The sequence below is a fragment of the Camelus dromedarius genome, chromosome 13 (genome assembly GCF_036321535.1).
Source record: "Camelus dromedarius isolate mCamDro1 chromosome 13, mCamDro1.pat, whole genome shotgun sequence".
Classification (NCBI taxonomy): domain Eukaryota; kingdom Metazoa; phylum Chordata; class Mammalia; order Artiodactyla; family Camelidae; genus Camelus; species Camelus dromedarius.
The window spans coordinates 50,312,640-50,325,897 of record NC_087448.1 but is presented as its reverse complement, the minus strand read 5'-3'; the positions used below and the strand labels follow the sequence as shown (position 1 = coordinate 50,325,897).

Sequence of the window (13,258 nt, the reverse complement as noted above, 5' to 3'; positions counted from 1 at the left end):
TCTATTAGGCAAGTAATTTTTCCTGTGATCTGTTAGGTGTAGGAGTGTGAGTATGTGTGTGTTACAGATGAAGAAACTGAGGCTCAAGAGACTGTAAAACTTAACACATTATACAACTAATAAATGGCAAAATGGGAGATTCAACCACAGATCTCTCTGTTCCAAAGCCTGTCTTTTAGCTAAATCCACCCAGCTGTCGCTACATGAAACATTATGTCTTTCATGACACACGCATGAGAAAAGCAATGTAATAATCATTGGGTTGCAAGATTTTAAAGATAATGGAAACTTCAGAGTTGTTTTTCAAATTTCATTTCCTACCATTTTGGAACATAGATCTTGCAAAATATACGTTGAATTTTTCCATTAGTGACTAGGCCCATTGTCCTAATCACACTTCCCTTCAAATTAATGCCATTTGTCATGGACTACAGAGGAAAATAAAAACATCTTTTTTTATAAGATGCAAGCAAATTTGCATAAATCTTTTCTCTTGCAGTAAGGATTTGGTTTTTGAAAAATCAAAATAGATGATATTTACAAATTCTTCAAAATAAATGGAACAATTCTTTTCTTTTTGAAGTTTATTCTGCATAGAATACTGAGCACTGCCATCCTCACAATCCCCCTCATTAATATACTTATTGTTAGCAGAATAATTATAAATCACTTTGCATTTGCTGTGCACCTGTGATTGCTTCTGAGTCATTACAAATTAAAGAGAATTGGCCTCCATCTCGGGGCTGATAGCTCCTGTGTTCAGAGATGGAATGGATTATCCAGGGGAAAGGTGGGATATACCTTTTGTAGACTTGGTTCAGACAGATTTGGACAAACCTTATTGGAGAGGTGCTCAAGGGATTCAAACTTGAGACATCGGAGTAAATAGTCTTTAATGTACTTCCAACGCATAGATTCTGTGATTCAGTGTCCCTACTTGAATTGGAAAGCTGAATAAGTGGTCACTCTTCTCCCTTATATCAGCAACCATTCATTACTTTATCAGCCAGTCCTACAGCGTATGTTACTCCCGATGAAGGTAGCCAAGGTCATGTTTTCCTGTTATAAGAGACATTAATATCTCATTGCAGTGTGTGTTACATGAGCATGTTGAGTACTGACCTGTCTCTTTAGAGGAATGCTAGGGATGTATGTTTGCAAACAGAACAGCTTCATCTATATTGAGTGTATCTTAAAGGAGTATCTGTCTAGGATCAGTTTTCCAAGTTAACTTACCTTGTGTAACTGGAACACCAGTAGCTGCTGCTTCTCTGACCACACCAACTACAGGGTCTTCCAAGTACCACAGGCATCAGAAAGAACATCCCCAACTAGTGCCTCTTTTTAGAGTAATTTCATTAGGTTTATCTTTGAATATAGGAATGATTATTAGTTTAGTATTTCTCCCATTAAATTAAAAGACTCCCTTCTTAAAGTTGTGGGCTTCTCCTTCCATTTTCCGGACTATTATATGCTATAGTTTTCTTTTTTGTTATCTTAGTTTTTACAAACAACTTAACAGTATTGATCACGGCATTCTAAAGAGTATGATTCCACTCTGTGTGATGATTTACTTTCACTTTGCAAAAGAGCTCTTAATTTTCAAAAACAATAATACTTACATAATGACATCTCAGAACTGTTATAAGCAGAAGGATGGCATTGGGCTTTATAGTTTCATAGTCTTGCCCTGTGTTCTCTTGGTATATTATGAAGTAGTTACACAGACATTTTCTTTGCTTTCAGCTCCTTTATAGGGGTACAGAAAACATTTAAAAAATATAGCTGATCTATACAGAAATTGTCAAGATCTATGAATTGTCCTCCATACTCATCTTCAGCAGCCTCACAGAATTATCCTTGACCCCTTAAACATTTGTAAGTGATATTTGTTACCTGGCTGGATAAAATTCCCCAATCCCCGCCAACACTACCAAATACAGCTGCAAAGTCGATTGCATCATTTGTTGAGAGTCATGTAGTCAGGATGCAACAGGGAAGATCTGTCAGGGTGTTTTGCAGCTTGCCATCAAGATAAGAAACAAGTAGGTGAAGATTTTGGCAGTTATAATGTAACCAAGCATTCATTCATTTAACAAACACTATTGAGCATGTATGTGGTAAACACTAGGTAAGGAATCAGAAATCTAATGGGGAGGAAGGCTCAATATCTGCCTTCAAAGAGGTCATGATCAGCTGGGGAAACGCTCAGGTAAAGAGTGGCTTGTGTTATATGAGAGCCACATGAGAGAGAGCAAAGAGGTAGAATTGCTGCCTTCTGCCATGAATCTTTAAAGGACTAGTAGGCAAATAGAGGCAAAGACAACGCTTCAAGCAGAGACCATTTTAAGAGGGTGTGGTGCCGTCTGGTGACTAAAACTAAGGGTTAAGTGAGGGCATGCCATGTGGTGAGACTAAAAGCGAGAGAAGAGTCAGGGGGAACCAGAGAAGAATTTTAACCAGAGAGTAACATGGTGTGATTCATGCTTTAGAAAGACCCCTTTAGGTTTTCTAATGATAAGAAACTGAAAGACAGTGAAACCGAAGGCAGGAAGACCTATCTATTGGGAGGCAGCTGCAGTAATCTCAGTGATGAACCTTGAGAGCCTACATTGTGGCAGTGGGAATGAAAAAGAGGGACAGGAGTGAGAGACATTTCCATGGCAGGATCGATGGATTCTGAGTGCCAGAGATTCAAGTGAGTAAGATGTAAGCCTTACCCTCAATGAATTAACAATCTTGGAAAAACATGTGAACTCTCAGCCTTATGATGCAAAGTTCTATTCAGAGTGCTACATTCGCAGTACGGCATCTCATCCTCTGAGTCCTTCTTGTGGGAAATAACAATGGTTTTCTGAGGTTTGCGGGTTTTTTTGGCTTTGTTTTAGTTTTCTGGGAAAATTTCCAACTGGAAGAGTTTCAGTCCCAGTCATTGTTGATGTGAATGATTAGAAAAAGAAAGAATTTTAAGATTTGAAAGTACTAAGATGTGGTTGGTAAAGCAGATGGCAGGAAAAGAGTTTTTGCAGTGAAATTTGAGGAAAGATGAGGGAAAGGAAACCCAGGCTCCAGAACTATAGTCTCGCAACTTCTGTGAGGAGGAAGAAAGCCAGAGAAAGGCGTGTGGAGCGAGCTGACAGCACCCACTCTGACAGAGTGACACTGGGCAGTGGCACTGAGGCTGCTCAGTGTCAGTCTGGGTACTGGGAAGCGTATTTGAGAAGTGTCAGCCATTAATAACAAGTTTCCCTAAATCTTTTTCCATCTCATGCATCCAAATTTCTGTGACCACAGCAGGCCCTTGGTGGCAGAGATGCACGAGTCTAAGTTATAAGCCATAATGTCTAAATGCAGAGCCAGGAAAAAACACATATACATACTTGTATGCGTATCATTTGCAGCAAAGCTAAATTAATATACCAGTGATATGTGAGACTATAAGGAAGGGAGATTCAGACGTTTCTAGAAAGCAAGGCAGAATAATTGGAAATAGTAGTACCATTATTACTAATTTAACATGTTTAAAGTGACATTTCTATTTTCTATATTTAGTGTGTTGACTTTTTACTTCAGTATGTGTAAATATTTGTAAGGGATGTCATAGATTCACTTCTGACTGTGCTCTCTAAAACTTTTATCCTCTATCAGGTCTTAAGTTTGAAAATGGCACATTCTACAGAACTCCATCCTAAGAGTTTCTAAGAGTTCTGCATGTGCAAATTTCCAGGGAAACCCTGAAGAGCGAGAGATTCATTCTACCCAGGTAGAAATATGAGAGAGGGAGGCAAGGGGAAGTGACGCTGGAATTGAGCCTTAAGAATGAGAAGGATTTCATCAAAAAGGCAATAGCAGAAAGGAATTCGGGGCTGAAGTAATAACCTCATGGAAGCATGAACACACATAGCATGTTCAGGAACAGCAGGTAGCATTTCGAGGTAACTAAGGCAGACGTTGGCTGGAGTGGAAGAGGAAGGGTAAGAACCAAAAGTGGAAATATTTGTCAGGGTTATTCTATTAAAGGTTCCAGTAAACTGAGTTGAATAGTCCAACTTAATTTCTACCAGAGGTTAGATTTAAAACATTAGGAATGAGTGAGGCCTGATAAAATTGGAGTTGTTCTCTTTCTTCTCAAAGATGGTAGTAATTGGTGAAGTTTTGTGAGTCGGTGGAACTTCCCTGAAGGGTTCCATTATTCCCGTGAAAATTAGTAGTTCTTGTGGTAAGGAAATGCTTTTGGAATTGCTGATAATAGGTATGTCAACAATTTCCAATTGCATAATGCCCCCAGAAAGATCCAAATCTTTTTCATGTGTTTCTTTCATACTCCAGAAATAGTATTGGCAACTGTTCAAAGAAGGCAGAAATTTGCCAGAACATACTCTTTAAAACCCCAGCTTACCTCTTTATGGAAACGATCTTAGACAGCTCTCTTGCATGTCAGTCAGGCTGTATTACTCGACTTCGGTGTCCATATGCATCATGTTATGAACTGTGTGCATGCTTAAAAGAGCTTTTTTCCCTTTCTGTAACTTGCCCAACTGCTATAATTTGACCTGAGTCATAATTTTGAAACTTACCTTGATTTTAGTGAAAACTTTTACTTCCAGATCTTTATTGTTAATACTTCCACCAGGGATTAAGAAACATCACAACACACGAATTTGAAATACTTCATTGTTTTAAAAAAAAAAAACATAAATTCATGAATGACACTGAAGATTAAAAGTAGTACTATTTATAGGCCTTAAGTTCCTCCTCTTCTCCCTTAAAATCAAATCCAGACATCATTCCAGATAGTACTTTAACAAAGTTAAACAATGCAAGTGACAGGACCTTAAAACCATGGAAAATACCGTTGTCATTTCAATCAAATCAGGTCTAACAACTTAAGTCTGGTTGGAGTTGGATGACAGATTCCAATAGTGGAATATAGGGCCTTTGGCTAACTGGCTATTAGTTGAGAATTACCCCGAAATTAATGTTGATTATGTTTTTGAATTCCAAAGCTTGTTCATGCACTCAATCAAGTATAATTCTCCTTTTCCCTGACGACTAACTTACTGAAGGGGAAAGAGTAACTGTCAAATTTTTCCACAATTTATTGGGAGGACTTAGTAGTGGAAAATAAATGAGAGGCTTTGGTTTACCTCAACTGGCCAGCCTGGAGCCCCCAGGAAGTCCAGAAACAACTCTTCGTGTTACCAAGGAGCTGATGGAGTCAGTTTGTGGAATCCCAGAACACCCTGTGTATGTGACTTTCCATTGCAGTTATTAACGCTACTAGCATCTTGTTATGTGGTTCCGGGATAGATTCTATATGGGGAAACTGAAGGGCCTTCGCATACTCTGCCAACCAAACAGCTAGAGCTATTTCAAAATGGAACCAGGCATGTTTCCATGACTGTTACCTGAAATTTCCATGACTGTTACCTGGAATGAGTTGGCAAGTTCAAAGTAGCTTTTATGAATATCCCTGGGGTTGTCAGTAGAAATTGGAGGTCGAGTAACATTACTTTTTCCCAAATGGATGAATGTTTTCGGTGTGGTTTTGTTTTTAGCATCTGTATGATATTTTTGTGGGATTATTAAAGAACATATTAGACCTTTTTTTTTTAGATTAGATCTCAGCCTATCAACCAAGAATCATTTTTATTCAGTCAGTCTCCACCTCTAATTAGATTTCAAGATGTTCCTGTTGTCTTCAAAGAGCCAATTTGGAATGTGTGTAGAGCTTCTTTTTATAAACTTTGAAAAGCAATTCTATCAGGCACCTATTCTATTGGTAGGTATAGCTCATTTAATTTTGTTCTGATTATTCATTTTCACCCGAGTACCAAGGTAATGCAAGACTATTGGATCTACCACTGACACTTCCCTCCACGCACTTCAGTGATCATCAGAGATGCCCCAAGCTGCAAAGAACTGGAACCTTACAGATTATCCCCTTCATTTCACAAAGGAAAAAATTAACACTCAGAGATATTGTCTGACAAGTTTGTATAGTTAGTTAATAAAAGAACAAGAACTAGAACCCACCAAATCGTCTACCCAAGAGGAAAGTTAGGTGTGTCTCCTTCCTTTGTTTTGTCCTCTGTGTTGGAGACCTGACTCCTTTGGTGAAAAGCTGAAAGCAATGAAATATACTGTTCATCCCCTAGACAAGGAGGAGATCTCAGTCTGCAAGATGTTTTCAAAATCTGCCCTTTGGACATGTAAATGTGTTTTTATTACATTTAAGAAAGAACACAATAATAGTAAATCCCCTGATTCAGTAGCCCTTCCACCTCATTACCACTAAAAACATGGAAGTAAGTGGATGACCACTGAGGATAATTGTCCACGTACTTAAAATGTATTTTTAGATGATAGTTACAAAAACACATACGTCCCTTTGAATGATGTATGTTATATGACTTAGAAGAATTTCAATGTAAATTTCTTTCCTTTTTTGTTAAGCATTAACATTTCAAAGGGACAAAAATCATATCCCGCCAGAATGCTTGGTTTCCTTATTTTATGCAAAAAATATCTAAGCCTTGCATGGTCTTATCAAGTGTATGGAAATGTTGTGTCAGGTTACTCTTTTACTGAAAATAAATGATTTTCTAAATATAAATATGTACTCTGTTCATCATCAAGCTCATTTCAAGCATGTATTTCAATTTGTAGCCACATATGAATTATGTTTAAAGAATTTTTAACTGAATCATTTTTTTTTTGCCTTTACTTACCATGGAATAAGAAATTTACAGTGAATTAAATGACACATTAATGGTTCTCTTTTTAAGGATTTAAAGAAAAGAGAGTCTGATTAAAAAGCAAAGGCTTTAGTCTCAAAAATTTGTCTGTGGTTTTGTACTTAAGCATCGCCATATTTTCACAAATCACTTTACATAAAAATAACTTTAAATGAAAAGGAATCTAAACACAAAATAATTCCATTAGGAGTCGGGATAGCAGCTCTCTTGGCGAGGGTAATGACTGAAGTGGTCCAGGGGAGTTTCCAGGTGTTGGTGACGCGTCCTGGACATACACGTGTGCTCAGGACTAAAGTGGCGTATTTATGTGAACATTTCTGAAGGTCTCTTATATTTCAATTCACAGTAAAAAACAATTAAAGAGCTAAAATAGAGTCTATGAAACTTACCCTGTACAACCGACAAACATGATTGGTAGTGTTGTGTACTACTTATTTGATTCTAAATTTAGAAGAGTAGACTGAAAAAAATGGATGGATTACTCCATTTTTTCGTCAATCCTCCTATGTTCTACTAGGAATTTAGATATTAAATTGCTAAGTAATTTACCAATTTGGGAGAAAAAAATGTAAACCTTGATTATGTTTATTCTTAAAGTAAATACAGTATTAATAGGACATTGCCTTTTGAGTTTCTGAAATGTGAAATCTTTTTCCTCTTAAAATATATTCTAAAGATCATATTAAAGACTATCTTTTAATAAAATGAAATATAACTGACTTCTAAATAAAGCCGTTTTCAAATTTACTTGCATGGCTCATCCTTTTTTCCTATGACTTGGAAATAATAAGAAATACTTACTTTGCAAATCATCCTTGACAGGTTACCTCTGCCAGAGCAGACATTCGTGGGCTACTGGACAATTGGTCAGTCAAGAAATGGAATGCAAAAACTGTTGTGTCCAGCAGAAACTCGTCACATAGACGTAAAGGTCAGTATCATTATTTCTTCATCACAATATTGAATGTTACTGTTTTTTCTGTACCTTCCCTGGAGAAGATTCATACAATCTCTGAAATGAGTTGTTCTGATGTCATTTTAGAATAGATTTAGCTTCTCCTCTAATTCTCTAGCTGACCTGGCCTCTGAGGGACTCGGTGTAGGTAATTGCTTGTGGCCAGTAGAATTCCTAAGAGCTAACCTCTATTTCAGGAGAGTCAGGTTGGATGGTTACTCCATTATATTTGTTTTTGTGTAAAAAACCAGAAGAAGGGAGTATCTGTCACTAGTTGCAAGAGAAACCCCTCTAGGTGTTTCAAGCAGATTGACTGGGGGATTAGATGCTTATAGAATTACTAGAAAGGACAGGAGGAAAAAGAAGTCAAGGGACCTCCAGTAGGCTTTTGGTTTCAAAACCAATGTTTTTACTTTTGCTACCACCTCTGTTGCTGGGAGCTGTACAGTAAAGCAGAGTCAGCAAACTTTGCCTGTTAAGGGCCAGATAGTAAATATTTTAGGCTTTGGGGCCATACGGAGCCTGCTGCAACTACTCAAGTTTGCCATGGTAGCAACAAAACAGCTCAGACATTATGTTACCAAATGTGTTTACGTGACTGTGTTCTAGTAAAATTTCACCAAAGCAGGTAGTGAATCAGACTTGACCCGTGGGTCATAGTTCACCAACCCTTGTAGCAGAGCATCGAATCTGACTGCCCATATCTGTCAGAGCCTTTTTGTCTACTCTCACTGCAGGAAGATGGCCACGACCTCTCATCTGCCTTCCGAATCTCATGCAAATGCACTTAGTTGGCAGAACCTAGATCACATCCAGAATCCTTGCTGCAAAGAAGTATGAGGAATGTAGTTTTTAGTCTTCTAGCTCCCAAAGTGCAAACGCCAGCTAGAAGGGGTGAGGGTACCCATGGACACCACAGTTGTCAAGATCTAACCCAAACATTTTTGATGAATTAAGGACAGTAAGACATGCAAATCAATGCTCAAGAGAAACTGTATTTGCAAAGTATTCTCCTGGTGCAGACAGCTGGGTCTCCATACTTGGAGTTCAAAACTTGCTCTTGGCCTAGGAAAGAATGAAGTAATGAGAACTCCCATGAGATTTTACATCTGGTCTATTTTGTGAGTAAAAAGAAAAGAAAATGAGAAATTAAATAAGGTAGCACGTGTGAAAGCACTTACAAGTGCAAGCTTATGGTTTTATTACTGTTAGAAGTATCATGCCAGTCAGTAAAATGAAAAGATGTATATCAAGATGATGAGTGTTTGAATTTAAAATATATATTTTAAAAGAACTTTAGCTTTTCTACTTTTTGCCAACTACCCAGACTTCTTAATTCAGAAAACTACTTTGTTATAGGGTCCAGCACTTATAAACATACAGGAGTATCCAATAGAAAGACACGAAGAAAGATCCCAAACCTTTACTGAAGAATGTGCCTCCTGGAAGTTACCATTGGATGATATTAACTTAATCTGTGACATTGCTACATCACATGGTATGTCAGTTTCTTCTTTTGATTTTTTTTTCCCTTCCCGCACTGATTTTTTAAAAAGCAGAATCAGAATAATCTCTAGACAGGAAGTCTGTGATAGACTCAGTAACTGTGTCATTCTTAGATTGAATAACAATTATATGTAATTTAGAACTAATTTCCTATAATAACCTAACAAAATACTATTGTGGAATCCACATAAGAACTGTTGAGTTTATATGCGTATGTCTGTTTCTCATTACAGTTGTAGCACAAAGGTAAACACACCCAGGCGTGTGCTAAAAATAAAAGGGGGAAAGAAAAAGGAAAAACACTGGATTTTTTGGCTAGGATTCCAGTTTGGTGACTGCATGAATCCTGAAAGCCGGGCTCGAGGATTTGCAGTCATTAAACCTCTCGTTGTAAAGAATGGCAAATAAAGGATGTGAATTTTTTGGCATCTACATCTCTGGACTGTTGCCATCACCTACTGATTCATGCAGTGTGCCCTGGGTACTTTTGGCAGAAGCTTTTAATTGGTGGCAGTTTCTAAGGTGATAGAAACAGAAGTGATGGCAGGGGAAATGGAGAGAGTCTCTAAGATGGGGATTATTCAGGCAAAATTTCAGAAGCGTTTTTGTTCATGTAAGTTCTGTGGATGTTTGTTTCTACAATCAGCTATGTTGAATTAAAATATGTGCTTTTAAAATGTATAGGTTTTTTAAATTTTTTTTTGGTAACGGATTGGTGCTCCTATTAAGATATTTTACATTCACTAGTAGGGAATAAGTATGGATTTTATGAACAAAGTTTGAACTTTGGCCCTTGCCTTATATTTAGGGATTATAAATAAGCATGCTGTGATTCTCCAACCTGTGCCATTGACAGGTGTCACTAATCACATCTCTCGTTAAACCTTGTCCCAGTCTCATGTTCCTCTTGACACAGCATTCTGGACAGCCACTGTCAGCCAGTCAGAATTGGTCCTTAAAAGAGAAACTCATTTGCTGTCCCTCATGTAATGTCACCCTCTGTTGTCCACATTTGCAAACTAGATTTTTTGATTGTCTTTGATTTCTTTGTTTTTTACCTATTCTGTATTTGTGAGAGAAAAGAATATTTACCTGGGTTAGAATCAGAGTTAATTTACATACATGTTTGAGTTAAAGACCAAACAGCATGATGCCCGCAGTAAGAGAGAGGAATTAATGCACTGAAGTACATTTCTGTTACTGCTTTCATTGTATTCCCTGGTGCCCTATACAGTGTACAAAGGTGCTCAGTAAATGTTGCACTGAGCTTATTTGTGCTGATAGTAGGAGCATTAAAAAGATCCTTGAATTGTAAATTGTGTGATTCTAACTGATACTTGGAACTGTAGCACACACAGTTCACACTATCTCCTAAATATGCCTTCTTCTGGCCTTCCATTGATTTGTGTTTCTTATCAGTGTTAGCTTATTTATTTAAATTTACTATGTCTTTATTTATAGTATTTGGTCTTTATTTGTAGACACCATACACACATACTCACACACACACACACTCTATCTTTTTTCCAATTTTTCCAGGGTTGTCCCAAATATAAATGTTATATCTCATCGTCATCTCTTGTGACTTAGTTGTGGGTTCAGAAAATATAACCACTGTAAAATCGTGGTCACCTGGATGATGAGTGATGTTAATAGCATTTATTATACAGAGGCAGCTTAATCTCTTGCTGCAAGGTGCCCATAGAGATTATGGGAAACATAGTCCAAAGCCTGATTACTCAAAGGGAGGCCCTCAAACTGTGACATCTCCCGGGAGCTTGTTAGAAAGGCAGAATCTGAAACCCCACCTCCGACCCACTGAATCGGAATCTGCATTTTCATTAGATTCCCCAAGTAATTCATATGCACTTGAAAGTTGAAGAAGCACTGAATACAATTCAGAAAATGGACCTAGTCAATTACGAGATGGAAAAGACAGAGATTTTGTACTAATACTCAAATACAAAAAAGAATTTGGAAAATACGATCCATAGAACTAAGAATAAAAATATGGAATGACTTATTTACAAGAAAAGCCTAAAGATCTAGTAAGCCACTGGGAAATGTAAGATTAGCAGATAGAAAATGTTGACCAGCTGTCATCCATCTAAGCCAATAATAAAATAAGAGGAAACAGACCTCTACTGAAGCACAAAATACTTTCATACAAGGAAGAATTTGCCGACATAAAGTGTTAAATATTTAATGGTGTTATCGTGAAATATTATGAAATTCTTTGAGGAACAAATAGATACTTACTTCCTGGAATTGATAAGTGTGGCCCCATCTATGCTTAGAGCAGGTACTAAACTGCATCTCACAGTCCTTTTCAGCCTTGATCAGTCCTTTTGCAAATCATCTGCTGAGTTCCAACTGTGTGCTCCGTCTCAGGACTTTTTGCACTAGAAATCTTGACCAGCTGGAAAATCTTTTGCGGGCCATGGGGTTAACACCTTCTTGTCATTTTAGAAAATGAGGAAGATACTCTCTACGTAGTTGCATGCAATCCCATTTCCTTATACTTCATGAATATGACTGGGAAACGTGGCTACTTTGTGGACTTTTTTGACATCTTCCCAAGAATGGCCCGTGGAGTTTGGCACCCGTTTGTGACAGTGGCACCGCTGGGAAATCCCCTCAACGGTCAAGTGATTCTCCATGAGCAGCAGGTAATGTGACACGCTATAAGTATGCCAACAGTAACCTATGTGGAAAAAAAAGAAACGGAAGAGCGATTTTCAACCTATGACTGAAAATAACGTGGTTTCATAAAGATCAAGGAGAGGAGCTGAAGGGAGGGGTCAGGGGTTGTGTTTTATCAGCACCACAAGGCAGGCTAGTATCCTCCTCTCCGCAGAGACTTCCACATGGGCTGTAATCCTTGAAACGTGTAAGTGATGGTTTCTCAACCTCAGCACTAATGACATCTGAGGCTGGATAATTCTTTGTTGTGACGCTTACATTCTCTTTGGGGAGACAGACAACCAACAACTAAGCCAGCAAATAAGTACAGCAATTTTAAGTAGCGACAAGTGCTATGTAGAAAGAAGGTAAGGTCCTAGGGACAGATAGGGGTGGGGTAGGAGAAGTTGGGAGGGTGAACAGTACTTGGAAGAGAGCTAAGATGTCTCCTTTTAGGAGATGATGTTTTATCTGAAACCTGAATGGCACTCTTTATGTGGAGACAGCCATGTGGATATACTGAATGGAATCATCTTCATCTATTTGGGTTACTGTAGCACAAATACCACAGACTAGGAGCTTACAAACAGCAGAAATGTATTTCTCAAGGTTCTGCAGCCTGGGAAGTCTGAGATCAAGGTGCTTGCATATGTAGCATCTGTGAGAATCCACTTCCTAGACAGCCATCTTATCACGATAACCCCACATGGCAGAAGGAGCTGGGGTCTCTTTTATAAGGCACTAATCTTGTTCACGATGACTCCACTCTCATGACCTAATCAACTCAATAGGCCCCAACTCCTAACACACTGGGGCTTGGGATTTCAACATACAAACTTGAAGACAACATCAATATTCCGTCCCGTTGCAGGAGTACGCAGAGATCCTTTGGTATCTACTGATGCTCAAGTTCCAACCATCACTGCTCTTGTAAGACAACACTAACGAAAAGTACGGATGCCCAGAGTCAGGCTAAAAATAATTCCAAACAGAAGATCTAGGTCAAAAGACAGTCTGTGTCTCAATTCATGAGAATTCTAAAGGTCCAAGTTAATCTGTGCAGCCCGACAGAAAGGAGCGCGATGTTTTTGCATACTTACTACCCACCAAGTAGCTACCAAATACTATACTAAGCATATTACTCATTCATTAAATATGTATTGTGTGCCTACTAGTACAGATATCGTGGTGAACAAAACGACAAAAATCCTTGTTCTCAAAGGCTTATATTCTGATGCAGGAAGATAGACCATAAGCAAAAAGTAATGAAATTGCATCATAAGTTAGAAGATGAGCAAGTATTTTATTTTCTCAAAAGAGCCAATTATTTGGCAACATTGCTGACCAATACCCCACT

General features: G+C 38.1%; 1 protein-coding gene across 4 annotated transcripts in view; it reads left to right on the top strand.

Annotated features, from left to right (window-relative positions):
- Nucleotides 1-13,258, top strand: part of VWA8 (von Willebrand factor A domain containing 8) — a 297,615-nt gene that overhangs the window by 168,002 nt on the left and 116,355 nt on the right. For all 4 annotated transcript variants that reach the window (XM_064493121.1, XM_064493122.1, XM_031466068.2 and 1 more), the window contains exons 27-29: nt 7,581-7,689; nt 9,073-9,211; nt 11,689-11,888. In XM_064493121.1, the coding sequence (XP_064349191.1) occupies nt 7,581-7,689; nt 9,073-9,211; nt 11,689-11,888 (448 nt within the window). The remainder of the gene's footprint in view (nt 1-7,580; nt 7,690-9,072; nt 9,212-11,688; nt 11,889-13,258) is intronic.